Genomic DNA, 20,722 nt, shown 5'->3' with positions numbered 1-20,722 from the left:
TAAGAAAATATTGATCATTAGGTTCCATATATGCTTACGTATATTACAAGGTACAAAAGCTGATAGGACACATTACATTTCAAGGAGACTAGGCATAAGATCAATATATTACTTGATATCTGTTAAATTGTAATTTCCCTATTTTCAGTATCACGTTGGTTGTTGGATTGTAAAACATGGTCATCTGGAAAGAATAATACAGTTTGCATTGAGAAAATGTCCTTTGAAATGTAATAAATGCTTCAGAACTCCTACATCTATTGACTTGGTGCTCCTTCTAGATGGTCAACAAAAAATGCTGCAATTGGCAGTTGACAATTCTCAATTTCCCTTCAAAACTATGCACAAATGCTGAGTCATAAGAGATGTGTAAAGCGATGCGTAAATTGACAGCGCTATATAATTACCAATAGAAAATAAAAATAAGAGCCAGTGACTCACCAGATCAGAATACTTTAAGTGAATTGAACTTGCACAGGAACCACAAACCAGTTCCGTGTCAAATACTTTTCACTTTTCATCCTACTTATTTTACTGTTGCTTATTATCCATTTTGTAAAATCTTCTCTGTAAATAATTCTTACACCATTTTCTTTAACCACTTCTGGACCGGAAGATTTTGCCCCGTAATGACCAGGCCATTTTTTGCGATTCGGCACTGCGTAACTTTAACTGACAATTGGATGGATGTGCTGCGCTGTACCGATATAAAATTGATGTCCTTTTTTCCCCACAAATAGAACTGTGCAATCACCTGTGCAATTTTTTATTTTTTGTTCTATAAACAAAAAAATGTGACAATTAAAAAAAAAACAATATTTTTCACTTTCTGCTATATAACATCCCCCCCCCCCAAAAAAAAATGTAAAAAATCAAATGTTTTCATCATTTTAGACCAATTTGTATTCTGCTACATGTTTTTGTTAAAAAAAAAAAAAAATCCCAATAAGCATATTTTGATTGGTTTGTGCAAAAGTTCTCACATCTACAAACTAGGGGAAAGAATTATGTCATTTGAATTTTACTAGTAATGGTAGCGATCTGTGCTTTTTAGCGGGACTGCAACATTGCGGCGGACAGATCGGACCCCTAAATTACATTTTTGACACTTTTGGGGGGGACCAGTGCTAAAATAATGCACTGTTACTGTAATAATGACACTGGCAGGGAAGGGGTTAAGACAGGGGCATACAAAGGGTTAAATGTGAGCCTAGGGGGTGTTTTCTAACTGTGAGGGGGATTGGCTTGTAAAACCAATACAGAGACCTAAATAGGAGGAACACAGTAGCTCTGTATTGATTCCTGAGAGAAAAACTGTCTGCTGTGTTTATAACAGCAGACACTGTTCTCTCTTTATGGGGAGTGATCGTGGGTGCTCGGCGGCAATCGGTGCTGTCGGCCCCGTGCATCGGCTTCCCCGCTAGGTATGGCAATTTGCGGGGAAATGGTCGGCAAGTGGTAAAAACAATATTTAGAAAAATCTGTAAAAGAGAAGTATGGCCTTCTTTGTCTGCACTTCTTTTTAGGGTCAAAGGAGTACGTTTTTTTATTGTACTCCCATGACCCAGAGTCAGCTGATAGTGGGCTATTGCCATGTCAGGTTTGGGAAAGATCCTGCCAATATGATCGGGATCCACCCAGCTGCCTGACTGATAACTGGTTATGCTTTCAGCATGTAGCTAAGGGTCAGAGCCAGCTGAGCCTGCCCCCCACCCCCCCAAACTTTTTGCTCCTGTAAGCGCTGGAGGAGCTAAGCAGAGACCAGTGACTCCAAGCAGACACTGCGAGCTTACTGACTAGTGTTAATGTGATCACATTCAGCTCTCAGCCATAGAGCCAGGGTGGGATAACTGCAGTGTGAGTATACTGTCAATGGGTTTTTTTTTTTTTAGTAATCCCAAAATTATCCTTTAAGTTGATTCTTTAAATGCTTTAAGGGGGAAATTCAAGATTTTCTGCCTCTATGAAGAAAGCTACCATATTTTAAAATCAGTTACCTTCCTGTTTGCCATTGCTTAAAGTGATTGTAAAGTCTCATTTTTTTAAGTTAAAAATAACAAACATGTTATACTTACCTGCTCTGTGCAGTTGGTTTTGCCCAGAGCAGCCCAGATCCTCCTCCTCTTGGGTCCCTCTTCAGCTCTTATGGCCCCTCCCTTCCGTCGAGTGCCCCCACATCAAGCAACTTGCTATGGGGGCACCCGAGACCGAGCCACAGCTCCCTGTGTCCATTCAGACACGGAGCCACAACCCGGCCCTGCCCCCTCCCTCTCCTGATTGGCTAACTGACTTTGATTGACAGCAGTGGGAGCCAGTGGTGCCACTGCTGCCCAGCCAATCAGGAGGGAGATTCTAAGACAGCTGAGGCAGTCATGCACATCGCTGGATAGAGATGGGGCTCAGGTAAGTATGAGGTGGGCTGCTACACACATTAAGGTTAAAAACCTTCTGACTTTACATTCACTTTAAGGTCAGAATTGTTGAAAAATAAACTGAGGAAAAAAAAAAAACAATGCAAGCTACCACCAAAACCATTCACCATAAGGCACCATAAGAAGGTGAACTTAAAGTCTCTAAACAAGATTATTTTTAATGAAAGGTATGGCAACTGGCAATAATTTTTTTCCCCAATAGGAACCAGGAGGAAAATCCAGATGCTGGCACAATTAGCCTTAATAGGCGTAATAGGAGGATTAGAATCCTTATGTGTGGACATGAAATATACTGCACACCTCAAATTGTATACTGCAGGGAGTTAGTCATCCAGTCAGCTGCACTGAAGAACATTTTTCAGCCCTCAGATAAAGATCAGCTTAGATAGTTTTGCAAAACTTACCTACAGAGGACATTTTTGAAGGTGGGAAACTGTGGTGATGAATTAGACTTGAATAGTAGGAAACCAATGAGGACAATTAGTACACAGACACTGCTGAGGTCTTTACGGCATTCCTCAAAGGGGAAGCTAAGAAAATCACCCAGTACTTAAATAGACATAATCACGGTCCCTCAAAAGTGCTCAACGGTCCTGTCTGTTGACCTTGAGGGAACTACAGCAGTGGTCCTCAACTACGGTCCTCGGGGCCCACTAACAGGCCAGATTTTAAGTATTACCTTGGGGAGATGCAGACTAGAATACTGCAATCACCGAGCAGCAAATGAGATCACCTGTGATGTAATTTAATTATCATGCAAACCTGGCCTGTTAGTGGGCCCCGAGGACTGGAGTTGAGGACCACTGAACTACAGGACTAATAAAACAAGTTTCTTTTTTTCCTTGTAAGGAAGAATTAGATACACTCAAGTGCTTTCACGTGTGCCTAATCACATTAAGGATGATTGCAATTATGCATTAGGAACTAGAGCACCTGCTAGTGGCGATGTGGTCCTCAGATTGCCATCAGGTCATCCATGGCAGCTTCTTCCCTGAAGAGACCTCTGGAGACTTTGGGGGAACCTGGTTCCTCCTTGTCCTACGTCCTCTCTGAACAGTGGCCATCTGAAAGTGCCACACTTGCAGGAAGGCTGCACTGAACCTGCCTACAAGCTAGATAGTTAGGCTGTTTGTACCCAATAAACATCACTTAAGATGGGTACACCCTGTACCTATTTCAGCCAGGTTCAGACAAAATTCCCTCTGTGATTGGCCCTGTTGGTTTCCTCCTGCTTGACATGCTTCAAATGAAAAAGTTAGCCTGCTGCCCAGGCTGACTCTACAGACTCTTTACCTGCTGCTCAGATTAATACTGCAGACTGTTTGTCTGCTTCACAACCTGACTTCACTGACAATGCACCTGCTGACCAGTCTGACTCTGCAGACTCTCCCCTTCCTGCGAAGCCTGACTCCGAAGACCCTTCTCCTGCTGTCCAGCATGACTCTGATGTAAAAGTTAAGCCTTACGCCACCTAACTGGTCTGGTATTTCCTAGTTTCCATTTTTGTAATATGCCTGGCATGGATTGCCCATCTGGCCTGCGATATTTCTGGTAGCTGCAGCGCCTGGGTTTCTTTTCCAGCCTTTTATTACTTACATAGTTACATAGTTAGTCAGGTTGAAAAGAAGACACAAGTTCGTCTAGCTCAACAAATAAAAAACAAAAAAGAAAACACAACCATAAAATTGACTATACACAATCCTATGCCCACAGATGATCCAGAGGAAGGCGAAAAAGCCCAGTAAAGCATGATCCAATTAGCTATAGCAGGGGAAAAATTCCTTCCTGATAGGCCAAAGCCTGGTGGTTCTGGGAAAAAAAGCATACAGTAGTACCATTTCAATTTTTTCATGACCCAGAGGCAATCTCTTTGGCTCCAGGTGCGTTAGGGGAGCTAGTTGGGGTAACCTGTGCCCTGGAAAGACCTGGGTGGCTGTCAATGTGAAGAACAGGTCCTGGATATGGGGAGTTCTAATATTTAGAGCAGTATCGTATTAACAGGGGGGCGGGGGGAGGGGAGACTGTCCGCCCCAGTTGCCACAAATTAGGGGGTGTCAGGGAGCACCAAGGGTTGACACCTAGGGGAGGCTGCCGGACTGCTTCCACCACTCACTAGCACACGAGAGCAGAGCAGGAGGCACTGAGGCAGAACGGGAGAAAGAGAAACAGCAGCGCTGAATAGACAGCGGCGCTGCTGGAGTCAACTTTCTAAGTTAACGAGCAGGTGATTGGTTGCTAGGACCCCTAGCAACCAATCACCTGCTGTTAACTTGCAAAGTTACCCCTGGCAGTTCCCGCTGTTTATTCAGGGCTGCTGTTTCTCTCTCTCCCATTCTGCTTCAGTGCCTCCTGCTCGGCTTTCCTATGTCTCCCGCCCTGCATGCCCTAATAAGGTAGGAAGGGGGAGAGCTGGGAGGGGCTGTGTAATGTAAAGGGTTCCATGGGGGGGGCTATATAATGTAAAGGGGTGCCAGATATAGGATCCGCCCTGGGTGCCAAATGCTCTAGGTATGCCCCTGCTGTAGAGACTTCCTGGTGCCAGTTTACTTGTGCTGTTAAAAGACCGCAGTGCCAATTCTTCTGAAAACCCATGTTATCCCATCGTTGGGAAACTGCTGTCTTGATAGACTTGGGGACTTGGGAGCTCAGTGAATCTGGTTTGTAACTATATGGTATGAGGAGAAATTATATGTGTTTTAAGGGGGAGGGTCTGTCATATTCAATACATTATTGAAAGAGCTAAAGTTGTGTGCAGAAAACTGCACCAAAACCCCTCATAAACTTTGAAGACAGACCAAAATAGTAAAAAATGATTTTTATTGGATTGTAAAAATATATATGAAAATATATATAAAAAAACATACAAACAAATTACAGCTGTATAAAAAAATAGATACAAATAAAAACTAAATACCCATTACAACACAGAAGTATGGCAAATGTGTAGCCACCCGTAGTGAACCATCAGGCTGGCTGCCATACATTTATGCGTGAACACCTAACCTAACATGTTTTGGAATAATACCGTGGAGTCCTTCTTCAGAGGGGCAGCAGTGGGTACTGTTATTGTGTCATGTTAGTAACATAATTATAACCATTGTGAGTAGTAATGTAAATGTATCACAAAAATGTAACAATATCACAGTCAAAACATTGCAAAGGCTAGATTATACTCACAAAGTTCAACAAATACTTTGTTTCCCTGAAAATAAGACCTACCCTAAAAACAAGACCTACTGTTTTTTTCGGGGAGGGCTGTAATATAAGCCCTACCCCGAAAATAAGCCCTGGTTTAGTGTCTGTAAAATCCCTGCACACACTTTATTACTGTTTGATATAATGTTCAGAGTGTTTCTTTAATATAATAGTGTGAAATACCTTTGGTACAGCGCTGCTGCTGTCCTTCTCTTCTCTTTGCTGTCAGAGGGGGGATCTCAACCCTTCCCCTCTGTAGTGTTCAGAGTGGGTCACGGACGTGCCGAATATTATATTATAATTGTGTGAAATACCTTCGTTACAGCGCCGCTTGATGCTTCCGTGACCCCGAGCTGTCAGCGGGGGAGGGGGGGGGGAAGAGAAGGAAGAGCAGAGCGGGAGATCCGCTGAGCAGCGAGCGGCGCTATACTGAAGGTATTTCACACTATTATATTTTATTACTCTGCGCTTCTGTGACCCTCAGCTGTCAGCGGGGGAGAAAAGGACAGCAGCGGGGGATCAGCTGAGCGCCACTGTACCAAACGTATTTCACACTAATATATTATAATACTTGGCGCTTCCGTGACTGCCAGCAGTCAGCGGGGGAGAAGAGAAGGACAGCAGCGGGGGATCAGCTGAGCGCCAAACGGCACTGTACCAAACGTATTTCACACTAATATATGATAATACTCGGCGCTTCCATGACTCCTAGCTGTCAGCGGGGAGAAGAGAAGGACCGCAGCAGGGGATTCAGCTCACTGGTGGGATTCAAAAATTTTAGTAACCAGTTCCGACTTTCAAGCATGGTGTAATTTTTTTATCTAATGTCAGTTAGATGTCCAATCTGTCCGCCGCAATGTCGCAGTCCCGCTAAAAATCGCAGATCGCCACCATTATTCGTAAATAAAAAGAAAAATGACATAAATCTTTCCCCTAGTTTGTAGACGCAATAACCTTTGCACAAACCAATCAAAATATGCACAGGTGATCAAATACCACCAAAAGAAAGTTTTATTTGTGGGAAAAAAAGTACATCAATTTTATTTGGGTACAGCATCGCACGACAGCGCAATTGTCAGTTAAAGTAACGCAGTGCCGAATCGCAAAAAATGGCCTGGTCATGAAGGGGGTCCAGAACTGGTTAAATTAAAAGCTGGGAGTTAGCACATCAGTGAGTGGTGGTGGACACAGCAACCTCCCCCTTCCCCTGTATTCAGAGAGAGAGAGAGAGAGAGAAAGAAAAAAAAAGAGTGAGGGAGGAAGAGAGTATAAGAGAAAGAGGGATGGAAAAAAGAGAGAACAAAAGTAAGAGGGAGGGAGAGAGAGAGAGAGAGAAAGAGGAAGAAAGAGGGATGAAGGGGGATGAAGGGAGGGAGAGAGAGAGGGGAAGAAAGAGGAATGAAGGGAGGGAGAGAGAGAGGGAAAGAAAGAGGGATGAAGGGAGGGAGGGAGAGAGGAAAAGAAAGAGGGATGAAGGGAGGGAGAGAGAGAGGGTAAGAAAGAAGGATGAAGGGAGGGAGAGAGAGAGGGAAAGGAAGAGAGATGGGGGAGAGAGAGGGAGAGAGGGAGAGAGGGAGGAGAGGGAGAGACAGGGAGAGAGGGAGGAGAGAGAGAGAGGGAGAGAGAGAGAGATAGGAGGAGAGAGAGAGAGAGAGAGGAGGAGAGAGAGAAAAGGGAGAGAGAGAGAAGGAGGAAAGAGAGAAGGGGGATAGAGAGAGAGAGGAGTGGGAGAGAGAGGAGAGGGGGGAGGGAGAGACTCACCGAAGCATCAGTTTGTGTCTGCTCTGAGGTCTTCTGTCAGGCAGTTTCCCTTCTGCAGCGGCCGCACTGTGAAGATGCAGGGAGGAGGTGGGTGGAGCCAGATATTCAATAATAGACGTGGAGGAGAACAAGGAAGATCCTCCTCCGCTCTGCATGCTGGGTCCTCTCCTCCTTGGCATGTCAGCTCAGATGGCCATCCTAGCAACCAGTGTAGCTCACAGATGCTGCAATAAACATATCGGCAATTGCTGGGGATCCCGAAATACCAGCTGTGCCGGTAAATTACTGGCTGGGTGGCAATAACGGACCAGCCAGATCTCTGACTTGCACCAGTTTGGCAAACTTGTGAAATGTTAGTGTAGCACCCTCCCCAGGTAGGTGCTAGGCAAACTATAGGGGGAGCCTTGTCTGCTTTTCAGATGGGCTTAATTGTTCAGCTAGGCTGTCATGGTTTCAGGTGTGACTGTTGGGTCTGGGGAGTCTCCCCACTGTGTCCAATGGGGGCTCTCATTGGACAGTGGAGGAAACCTGGCCAATAGCACACCGGGATTTGTATCCATCCCTGAGGGCAGAATATGCAGCAAGGCATCCTGGGAGGGGGTATAAGAGGGAAGCGCATGACAGGATCTTCATACAGTGCCTTGCGAAAGTATTCGGCCCCCTTTTGCCACATTTCAGGCTTCAAACATAAAGATATAAAACTGACATTTTTTGTGAAGAATCAACAACAAGTGGGACACAATCATGAAGTGGAACGAAATTTATTGGATATTTCAAACATTTTTAACAAATAAAAACCTGAAAAATTGGGCGTGCAAAATTATTCAGCCCCCTTAAGTTAATACTTTGTAGCGCCACCTTTTGCTGCAATTACAGCTGTAAGTCGCTTGGGGTATGTCTCTATCAGTTTTGCACATCGAGAGACTGACATTTTTTCCTATTCCTCCTTGCAAAACAGCTCGAGCTCAGTGAGGTTGGATGGAGAGCGTCTGTGAACAGCAGTTTTCAGTTCTTTCCACAGATTCTCGATTTGATTCAGGTCTGGACTTTGACTTGGCCATTCTAACACCTGGATATGTTTCTTTGTGAACCATTCCATTGTAGATTTTGCTTTATGTTTTGGATCATTGTCTTGTTGGAAGATAAATCTCCGTCCCAGTCTCAGGTCTTTTGCAGACTCCATCAGGTTTTCTTCCAGAATGGTCCTGTATTTGGATCCATCCATCTTCCCATCAATTTTAACTATCTTCCCTGTCCCTGCTGAAGAAAAGCAGGCCCAAACCATGATGCTGCCACCACCATGTTTGACAGTGGGGATGGTGTGTTCAGGGTGATGAGCTGTGTTGCTTTTACGCCAAACATAACGTTTTGCATTGTTGCCAAAAAGTTTGATTTTGGTTTCATCTGACCAGAGCACCTTCTTCCACATGTTTGGTGTGTCTCCCAGGTGGCTTGAGGCAAACTTTAAACGACACTTTTTATGGATATCTTTAAGAAATGGCTTTCTTCTTGCCACTCTTCCATAAAGGCCAGATTTGTGCAGTATACGACTAATTTGTTGTCCTATGGACAGCAGTGTCATCTTAATGGCATCACGGACCACTGGGCAAAGTCATGCACTGGGGCCACTTCCAGCCTGCATCAGGTGCCCCCTTACATCATGTCCCCATACACGAGGTTCCCCTATAACCGTGTCCCCATACACCAGGTACCCCCATCATTGTGCCCCTATACATCAGGTTCCCCCATGAAAATGAAGGCAGCTCCTCCTTCTTATCCTGTGCTAAGACTGAGGTGAGTTTGCAGTCTCAGTGCCAGCTTTATTCTGCCCCCCTGCAGGAGGGAGGAGAAGGTTGAATCCTCTTTCCAGCAAAAGCCAGCTGCAGCTTCTTCTGACAGGAGTGACAGTGCACCCCTTCCCCCCCGTACATGTCCCTGATCATGGGCCCCCATGCAGCTGGCCCATTCATTAAGATGGCTCTGATGGACAGAGTCTCCCTCCTCAGCTGCAGATCTCTGTAGTTCATCCAGAGTGATCATGGGCCTCTTGGCTGCATCTCTGATCAGTCTTCTCCTTGTATGAGCTGAAAGTTTAGAGGGACAGCCAGGTCTTCGTAGATTTGCAGTGGTCTGATACTCCTTCCATTTCAATATTATCGCTTGCACAATGCTCCTTGGGATGTTTATAGCTTGGGAAATCTTTTTGTATCCAAATCCAGCTTTAAACTTCTCCACAACAGTATCTCGGACCTGCCTGGTGTGTCCCTTGTTCTTCATGATGCTCTCTGCGCTTTAAACGGACCTCTGAGACTATCACATTGCAGATGCATTTATACGGAGACTTGATTACACACAGGTGGATTCTATTTATCATCATTAGTCATTTAGGTCAACATTGGATCATTCAGAGATCCTCACTGAACTTCTGGAGAGAGTTTGCTGAATAATTTTGCACGCCCAATTTTTCAGTTTTTTATTTGTTAACAAAGTTTGAAATATCCAATAAATTTCGTTCCACTTCATGATCGTGTCCCAATTGTTGATTCTTCACAAAAAATGACAGTTTTATATCTTTATGTTTGAAGCCTGAAATGTGGCAAAAGGTCGCAAAGTTCAAGGGGGCCGAATACTTCCGCAAGGCACTGTGTGTGTATATATATATATATATATATACACACACACACACACACACACACACACACAGTATCTCACGAAAGTAAGTACACCCCTCATATTTTTGTAAATATTATATTATATCTTTATATGTGACAACACTGAAGAAGTGACACTTTGCTACAATGTAAAGTAGTGAGTGTACAGCTTGTATAACAGTGTTAATTTGCTGTTCCCTCAAAATAACTCAACACACAGCCATTAATGTCTAAACCGCTGACAACAAAAGTGAGTACACCCCTAAGTGAAAATGTCCAAATTGGGCCCAATTAGCCATTTTCCCTCCCCGGTGTCATGTGACTCGTTAGTGTTATAAAGTCTGAGGTGTGAATGGGGAGCAGGTGTGTTAAATTTGGTTTTTTCACTCTCACTCTCTCATACTGGTCACTGGAAGTTCAACATGGCACCTCATTGCAAAGAACTCTCTGAGGATCTGAAAAAAAGAATTGTTGCTTTACATAAAGATGGCCTAGGCTATAAGAAGATTGCCAAGACCCTGAAACTGAGCTGCAGCACAGTGGCCAAGACCATACAGTGGTTTAACAGGACAAGTTCCATTTACAACAGGCCTCGCCATGGTCGACCTAAGAGGTTGAGTGCACATGCTCAGAGTCATATCTAGAGCTTGTCTTTGGGAAATAGACATATGAGTGCTGCAAGCATTGCTTCCGAGGTTGAAGGGGTGGGGGGTCAGCCTGTCAGTGCTCAGACCATTCACCGCACACTGCATCAAATTGGCCTGCATGGTTATCGTTCCAGAAGGAAGCCTCTTCTAAAGATGATGCACAAGAAAGCCCGCAAACAGTTTGCTGAAGACAAGCAGACTGGATTATTGGAACCATGTCCTGTGGTCTGACGAGACCAAGATAAACGTATTTGGTTCAGGTGGTGTCAAGCGTGTGTGGCAGGCACCAGGTGGAGAGTACAAAGAGAAGTGTGTGTCTTGCCTACAGTCAAGCATGGTGTTGGGAATGTCATGGTCTGGGGCTGCCTGAATATTGCCGACACTGTGGAGCTACAGTTCATTGAAGGAACCATGAATGCCAACATGTACTGTGATATACTAAAGCAGAGCATGCCCTTCCCTTTGGAGACTGAGCACCAGGGCAGTATTCCAACATAACTCCAAACACACCTCCAAGACCACCACTGTCTGCTAAAAAAGCTGAGGGTAAAGGTGATGGATTTGTCAAGCCTGTATCCAGACCTAAACCCTATTGAGCATCTGTAGGGCACCCTCAAATTGAAGGTGGAAAAGCGCAAGGTCTCTAACATCCACCAGCTCCGTGATGTAGTCCTGGAGGAGTGGAAGAGGACTCCAGTGGCAACCTGCGAAGCTCTAGTGAATTCCATGCCCTAAGAGGGTTAAGGCAGTGCTGGGAAATAATGGTGGCCACACAAGATATTGATACTTTTGGCCCAATTTGGACTTTTTTACTTAGGGGTGTACTCACTTTTGTTGCCAGCAGTTTAGAAAATTAATGGCTGTGTGTTGAGTTATTTTGAGGGGACAGCATATTTACAATGTTATACAAGCTGTATACTCACTACTTTACATTGTAGCAAAGTGTCATTTCTTCAGTGTTGTCACATGAAAAGATATAATAAAATATTTACAAAAATCTGAGGGGTGTACTCACTTTTGTGAGATACTGTGTGTGTGTGTGTGTGTATATATATATATATATATATATATATATATATATATATATATATATATATATATATAATATATAGGTACGTTTAACAAAGAATGTGCCAAGTGCATGCAAGGTCTAAATCTCTAACTATAATAATAATAAAAAGGTCAGTTATGAGCATGTAGGCCCTTTGCAAAATAATCTGGAGAGGGTAACTGGGGACAAAGAGAAAGCAAATGTATTAAATACTTTCTTCAGCTCTGTGTATAAAAAGGAGCATGGGGGAGCTCATGACCATAATGGGGATGGTATTGACATAGCCTTAAAAGAACCTTTATGACTCAAAATTTATATGGTCCAGAAATATTTACACAGAATAAAGGTGAATAAAGCACCTGGACCAGATGGTAAACACCCACAGGTCCTGAAAGAATTGACCTGTGTAATTTTTTTTTAAAAGCCATTGATTCTAATTTTTAGGGACTTTTTCATGACTGGCCTAGTACCACTGGATTGGCGTAGGGCCAATGTGGTGAATCTATTTAAAAATATGTCAAAGTCTTTACCCAGTAACTATAGACCTTTTAATTTACCTTCAATAGTTGGCAAGATAATGGAGAGTTTAATAAAAGATCACATAGATGAGTTTTTGCTAGGAAAAAAATAGGCAATAGACAGCATGGATTCATGACAGAAGTTGTCAAACAAATCTGATTTCTTTTTATGAGGAAGTAAGCAAAATCTGGGACAAAGGAATGGCTGTGGACATAATATACTAGAATTATGCACAAGCGTTTGTCACAGTTCATCACACACAGCTAATGTGTAAGGTAAAGTCTATAGGCTTTGAAAAATGTGTAAATGGATAGAAAACTGGCTAAAAGACCAGATTCAAAGAGTAGTGGTTAAAGGTTCATACTCTAATTCATGGGTGCTCAACCTGTGGCCCTCCAGCTGTTGCAGAACTACAAGTCCCATGACCCATTGCAAGGCTGACAGGTACAAGCATGATTTCTGAAGGCAGAGGCATGATGGAACTTATTAGTGGTGTACTCCAAGGTTCAGCGTGAACATTAGTTGTTAACATTAAGTGAACATTAAAGGTCTTGTGGATGTGTGAGGTGTCTCAGCTCATGCTGTAGAGCTGTATAAGACTCTGGAAGGAGTGACCCCATGGGTCATCTGTATATCAAGGCACTTATTTATGTGCTGCATGGGCTGCAGATGAGCGCATAGCACAGCCATATCACTGGTGGAAGATTTTTGGGTGATTTGTTGGATCACTTCACACTGATTTGAGCAATTTTCACTGTGTGTGTACACGTTTTTTTCACGGAGGGCCTATATTCACATTTTTAAGGATTTTTTATTATGACAATATTGCACTTTATTTTTTCTTATTTCTTTTTACATTGGGTATCATGGGTGTGAAATGTATTCACCAACACTGTGTGAAGATTTTGGTCATACCATTTAAAGCGGAGTTCCGGGCACAAAATTCAATTTCTAATAATTACTGCATTGTATTCCTTACTCTCCGCTGAGTCAGAATTGGATATTCCCATAGTTTTTTTTTTTTCACTTACCTGTTTACAGAGGTTTGTATACTCACCTTTCAAAGGACTTCCTCCCTCCTGTGCCTCGGCTCTCCTCGTCACTTCCTGCCGCAATGCGTCCTGGGAGCTCTTCCTCGGCCCTCCCATGATGCACTTTGCAGTCACATGGGCGGCCGACCACTGTTCTCATTTCTTGACTCACAGGCCTACGCCCACTGGAATCAGGAAGAAGGGAAGACATTTCCCCACAACGGACTCGGCAATCCACAACAAAGATGGCGCCGCACATCAGAAATTATATAAAGTAAGATTTTATTCTTGCAAACTCATTATTTCACCATTCTAACCAGGATTAGCGGATGTATCGATGTGTAAGGGTGATTGTTAGGGGGAGATTGAAAAAAAAAAAACGATTCTGTGCCCGGAACTCCGCTTTAAGTACTGTTTTTAGATCTCACGTGAGCTGAGTAGTAGAAGATCTGGGATTTTACTGCAAGGAATTTTCTGATGAACTTTCAAATAATTTTTTACTTTTTTGGATGAACTTATTTATATTTACACATTCATGATTGTTTTTTATGTATTTTACTCATATTTATTATACGTACCTGTTGAGAATATATATATACCACATATTTTTGAATAGCGCACCACTTTTTGGTTATTTCAGTTCAAGTAACGCAGTGCCATATCACAAAAAATTGCCTGGTCATGAAGGGGGTAAGGGAAGGTCATGAAGGGTAACAGAAAATAAAAGCACATTTTGGCTTCTGAATTTGATTTACAGGCTTCTAATTTTTACAATCATTTATTTACCCTTGACATTTAGAATAGAAATTCACACAATATTTAAGGCTTTAAAATTAGTAATTTGGCACTTAAGCCAGGATAATAAGGAATTCTGAAGTCAAAAATTACCTTCCAAACAAAAGCAAAAGTGAATAGGGACTGCGTAGTTAGCTTAGGGGACAAGGGGAACAATCTGCGTTTGCTTTAATCTTGCCATCATGTTCTAGCAAACATTTTTTGTTTCCCTTTTATAAGATTGAGTAATCAAAGTGAACATAGCTTCACCTAATTTACAAAACGAAGTCATCATTCACATTGCTAAGTGAGTACCCTTTACTCCTAAAGTAATTCAACCACATTGTATTACATACTAAATAATTCATTTCTCTAGGGCCTATATCCAAGTGACGCTGATCATAAAATAGCTGCAGACAATTGAATTTCTAACAAGAACAGCAGAGCTGTATAAAATGTTTAATTTTATATAATTAATTTGAGTAATCTAAGGTTCACATGAATTTGATCATACAATGCAATATCTTTTGAACCAGCTGCTACTTTTTCTCTACCTGGTTCAAACTAAAACTTTGTGTTAATAATACAGAACATACATGCTTTTAAATATGTTCAGAATGTTACATACTGTAAATATTAATGTTTATTTTGTCATTTTCTATGGCAAATAAAAATGCTGACCAAAAACAAACTGTGAAAGTTAAAGTGCCATTAACCGCTTGCCGACTGTATACTGTTTATATACGGCGGCAGGGTGGCTCTCCTGCGCAGGATTACATACCTAGTATGTGATTATGCACTTATGGGTCTGGGGCTCGCATGCGTGCCGCCAGTGACCCGTTTCAGCAGTGATTGGACACAGCGGGAGCTGATCTGCAGATGAACAGCACCCGCCGATCATTAGGCAGAGAGCGAGAACTGGCGATGTAAACCAGGCAGATAGGCGTTCTGTCAGTAGGTAAGGAATTGATCCTATGTTTTGCAAAAAAATACATAAAAAAAAGGACATTCTATTTGGGTACAGCATTGCAGTGTAAGTAACGCAGTGCTGTATCGCAAAAAATGGCCTGATCATGAAGGGGGTAAATCTTCCAAAGGTCAAGTGGTTAAAGCAGAAAAAAAGGTTAACGGCACTCGACAACCTATAATATCTAATTTAAAAAAAAAAACACTTATTTACAACTAGTAATAAGAAATATATGTATTTCATTAAACGTGCCCTTAAAGCGGAGTTCTGGGCAAAAATATTTTTTTGGATAAAAATACCCCTAGGACAGTCAGGGCTAGTGCATTTAAGCAACAATAGCCTCTGAACTGTCCCCTGCTTAATGAACCTGTAAGAAGAAAAACTTACCTTGAAAATTTCTGTGTGGGCAGCTGAAGCCGGAGCGTCCCTCATCGCGTCCCTCTTCCAGGATGTCGGAGTCCCAGAATGCCATGCTCGTCACTTACGGCGCAGGTGTGTCATCCCGCAGCTGGTTCTGCGCATGCCCCGAAGCTGTTCTAATGCATTCAGCAGGGAATGATGCGCCTGCACCGGTGTCCCTCGTCACTTTCGGTGCAGGCGCATCATTACCTGCTGATTGCATTAGAACAGCTTCGGGGCATGCGCATTGACTCCTGGGATTGATGACGCTCATCTGCCAGGAGTCAATGCAAAGGGGGAAGTGACGTCGGGGGTCGCAGCCGCAGAAGGAGGAAGTGGAAAGAAGGTAAGTTAATTTTCAGAAAAAATAAGGTAAGTGAAACAAAAAAAATGATAATTTTACAATTCTTTTTCAGGTTATTTTAATCTAACTGACGATGTAAAGTTATAAAATTGGCCAGAACTACGCTTTAAAGTCTATTTTTCTTTTCGAAACAGATAATAACATAACTTGCATGTATTTTTGTTTTTTACATTTCCTCTTCTAAATTTACTTTTTAAACTCCCCACATTGTTTGTGCCCCCTGTGCCACTGGGGCATATAGATTTCTGTAGGTGTCTCCTCTATGTGTGTGCTCCTGTTTTGTACTACAAGTGTAATTGCAGTGTCTCACACACACACAGGCAGTGTGAAAGGAACACAGAGTTTTGCTCTGTGTGCCCCTCTCGTGCTGCCTGTGTTTGCTGCATGACCAGTTGTAGCGGGAGCGCGCATGCACACAGACTCCTAAGGGACTCCAAAGGTCCCAGTGGCACAAGGGGCACAAATAGAATGGGCAGTGTGTCAGTGCAGCCAGGGGACAGTTTCAAAAGTAAACTCAGAGGAGGGAATTTATAGAATAAACCAAAAAATACATCAAAGGTATGTTATTATCTGCTTTAATGGCACTTTTAACCTCTTGCCGTTACCCTCTCATAGGTCTTTAAGAGAATCTATATGCCAGGAGGGAGGGACGGGCATTCCAATCATGTGACCTTGTGATTGGATGTCACAGCAGTCACATGATTGAAAGCTCCCGATTGCAAGTATGCATCAAGAGCTGACTGTGCTCTCAGCACAGAAAAGTAATTCACAATAGACACATATATGCAACCACTGCATTTAAGCCAACGGATCACTGCATATATGCGTAGGGTTATTTTATGAAAAAGTAGACTTTAATGTTAGCTATTTTAAACGTATGGAACAGTATGAATATTATAATAATGACATAATTTATCTGTTGTAAAAACAAATTCAATACTCGCACTAATAAAATGTATATTCTTTTGGTTTCTACAGTTTCCAGGTGTCCAATCATCCTCGAGTCAAGAGGAGCATATTCAAATGCAAGCAAGATGCCGTATGTTATTTATATTCTTTAAACTCCCAGACAATAAACTGGAAGATTTATACTGGTGTTTCAGAAAACCTAGAGTACTTTTAATATTATTAACACATGTGTAACCAGAAAAATGACTGCTACTGCACCTTACCTTACTCGCAGGACTCAGATCTTGTTTGATCTGAAAACAAACAGAAAAATGCTTAGAAAATTGTTGATACTGCTTACTGGTAGAAGAATATTGCTGTAAAACAAATGCACAGTGTAGACAGGTACAAATATAAAGTGCCTTGACATGTTTCAAACTCAGTACAAAGTCAAAGTTGACCTTACGACTAAGCACTTTGTGTGTGAAACATGTTAAGCCTCCTCATCTTGATGGCTTTATGATTAAGCACCTGCTGGTGCAAAATGGGTCAAAGGCATTAGCTGCTTTTTCTAAATGTATCTGTGCTCTCTACTATGTGTTTATACACGTGGGAGCTCTTGAATTTAACCTCTTACACCATAAACAATTAACTACAGTAGAAGTAATCATGATATATTTATTTCTGGCCTGCGTGATAGCATCTATTAGTGTAACTTTTAATAGAAACATATTTTTCTGTTTTTAGTTATTCTTCAGATACAGTATATTTTTAGTTATTCTTCAGATACAGTATATTATTAGGAAAACAATATTTTACAAGGTACCCGGACTCCTCTGTTAAAGTAACAAATTATGTTTACATGACTTAGCTAAACCACCTACTGCATACTGCCCATCAACTAAAGACTATAATTAAAAAGGAAGATCATACTTGTAAAAAAAAAAAACATTCTGCAAACAAAGGGATTCAAGATGGTTCATAGGAATCGAATTTAAAGTTAAGTTAAAAATAAAAATAATTACAATTAAAACATTTTTTTTATTTTAAATTTTATGAATTTCTTCTTCTTTTTTTTTTTTTTTACATAATTGGCTGGTGACAGCCCCCCCCCCCCCCTTACACTGTATTGCTGCTTTTACTATAGTAAAGAGCATGATCTTCTTTTTTTTTTTTTTTTATGGAACATTGATATCTGGTATATAGAATGTGTTGTTTTAAACAAATCTTTGTTACTTTTCTTCAAAACTTGCACAACACAGGACAATTAGCCAATCCTGTTTAAATGGTTTTAGTACATGAAATTTATCCTGCCTGGAGGGGCTTTCATCTTGTCACTCGGCATGCATTTGATATCACAAAGCCAGACTGCAGTTATAAAAAAAAAAAAAGTTTATCAACTCACAAGTCCTATACCTTAAATTACTTGCTTTTCTTGTGTTTGTGTTTTGACGGAAACACTATTGCCCTCATACAAGGCAACATCATTGGGAACCTTTTGTCTGGTCATGCATGACACACCCCAGCGGTATGTAAAGGCGTGACAAATAGCTGGCATCTTTTTCTGTATACTGGGCCAGGGGCAGATTCTTCTAAGTTTTCAGGCTAATGAAAACTGACTATGCATGCTCAGGTTGTGGAAGGTGAGAGCAACAAAAAAAAAGGGGAAAAAGCACACTATGGGGCCAAGCTGGACTATAAGTAGAGGACTGCTGTTACTATCTACAGGAAGAAGAGTTCAGTGACCCCTATTTTATTAGGGTGTGATCAAGGACTGTATGTAAATGGTAGTTGTATGCATTTCTAGTTGGGGTGGCCAATACACACACAGGAACCAAACTGTTTACTTTGACATTGTTATATTCGAAAAGTAAAACTATTCCTTCTGATATTCTGATTTCAACTTAGAACAAAATGATCTCCTGGTGGAGTTGCTACCTTCAGTATGCCTTCCTGTGTGGAGTGTGTTTTCCAAGACATGCTTAAAAAAATAGCAAATATTTGTAGCAGCAAAATAAAATTAATAAGTAGGCTTTGCTGGCTCTAAAGCACACACAAATTAAAAAGTACTATAGAAGTATAAGCTGTGGCTTTTAATGTGAGTTTTCCTGTGTCCAGATAGGTGAAGGGGATTGTTGGCAATTTTGTTGGTAATTTTTCAAGAACAACGACTTTTCTTTTTCCACTTTTTTCTCAATCATTGAAGCTGAAAATACACTGCGGTCTTTAACTTCAGCTTGTTCAATTATGCTTTGACAATAAAACCTAATTGTTTTCAATGCAGAGCTGTACCATATTTTGCACTTTCCAGTTTTAGTAAATCAACCCCATACTGTTATAAATGTGTCTGTTCAATAAATATTTCCCATCCTACTCATTTGAATTTTCTCATCACTACAGCCTAAAATGAGCATTGATTTGACCCTACTAACAATTAGAAAATCAGACTAAATCTTCCAAAAATTAAAAATTTACAACACAATTCTAGTGTATGGCCAGCTCTATTCCTTGTTCATGAGATATAGATAGAGAGGTACAAGCTAATCAACAATTTTTTTGCAATGTGTGCACTTGTTACATGTTCAGGCTGCACAGAGATAACCTTACTGGATTGGGGACAGATTAGCAGATGGTTTCCAAAATAACCGTAGCTGCATAAAAAGTATAGTTACTCTTTAAACGAACTGCACTGTGCACCCACAGATTAGATGTTATATTTGTAATTGTCCGCAAAAGATGTAAAAAAAGTTATATTTGATGTGCTCTTGATAAAAAAAAAACTGTAAAATAATTTTCCTTAACAACTTTTTTTTAAACAACTTTTAAGTGCCCATCCACTCTTGCCAGCACACTAAACCGATGCAGTTTGTATGTGGGCAGCAGTCTGTTTTGGGATGCATTTTATCACATTTTATCACAACACACAGCTGACTTTTTTGTGTGCACAAAGTGGCATTTCGGTGCCATCTAGTGAGGGGCGATATTATGCAAGCATGTTGCATAATATCACATATCTCTGGAATGCACAGAAACTCCACATTCTGGTGTAAACATGGCACACAGAAAACAATTGTTTTCTATGTGTCATTGCAGTTACATGCGTTTATCAATGAGGAAAACGTGTGAAGTGTGAATGGGCCTTAAAAGGTCTCAACAAAGTCAACATTTAACACCACATTTGTTTGTACTCTGCACATCCAATCATGTTGTTTTATTCTTCTACTCTTTAGAGACTGGGTGAACATTATACAGTATATATGTACAATAAATAGTGCATAGCTCCCAACTATCCCTGATTTAAAGGGACTGTCCGTGATTAAAACAATGTCCCTCTGTCCCTCCTTCCTCCTCATTTGTTCCTGATTTTTAGTCTGATCTATATAGTTGTATATACAATGCACAATTTGTCAATCCAAAAGTGTTTCCCAGTGCTTAAAAGTGCTAAAAGTTCTAAATTGCTGCATTTGTAAATTTCAAAAGTGAGTATAAAGGAATTGTATGGGTAAAAAAGAGCACTTGTGGGCCCAACCAATCATTTTTTTTATATAATTATCCTTTAAGGAGGTGTGGCAAGGGGTGATTCCTATGCCTACATACTTTTAAAAATAGGTGTCCCTCGCTCCCATCTCAAAAAGTTGGAAGATATGATAGTGTGTGTATGTATGTATGTGTATAAATATATATATATTATTGATCGACCGATATCGTTTTTTACCGCCGATACTGATATTTTGGTCATCGGATATCGGTATTAGCCGATATTGACCGATATTTTCAGACATTAAAAAAAATATATATTTTTTAAATGTCTACAGGTACTTTGGTGGAGGGATCTGAGGGTCTAAAAGACCCCAAACCCCTCCTCTGTACTTAAAAGCATTCAAAACAGCCAAACTTGGTGCCGAATTCAAAAACTTACAGCATTCAAAACAGCCAAACTTGGCATTTGAATGCTGTAACTTTTTGAATTCGGCGCCATCATGACATGAAGTGAAGTCATGACATCACTTCTGGGTACTCGGCGGTGCAGAATTCAAAGAAAT

At 41.3% G+C, this 20,722-nt stretch overlaps 1 protein-coding gene across 1 annotated transcript in view; it reads left to right on the top strand.

Moving 5' to 3' along the window:
* The window catches only part of LCP2 (lymphocyte cytosolic protein 2), a 325,994-nt gene that overhangs the window by 183,518 nt on the left and 121,754 nt on the right, over positions 1-20,722 (top strand). Inside the window, exon 9 of the mRNA XM_082256323.1 lies at positions 16,770-16,830. Within this exon, the coding sequence (XP_082112449.1) occupies positions 16,770-16,830 (61 nt within the window). The remainder of the gene's footprint in view (positions 1-16,769; positions 16,831-20,722) is intronic.

Source organism: Pelophylax lessonae, assembly GCF_965119305.1.
Source record: "Pelophylax lessonae genome assembly, chromosome: 4".
Taxonomy (NCBI): domain Eukaryota; kingdom Metazoa; phylum Chordata; class Amphibia; order Anura; family Ranidae; genus Pelophylax; species Pelophylax lessonae.
The sequence above is the reverse complement of the archived record's forward strand: the minus strand, read 5'-3'. Positions and strand labels throughout refer to the sequence as shown.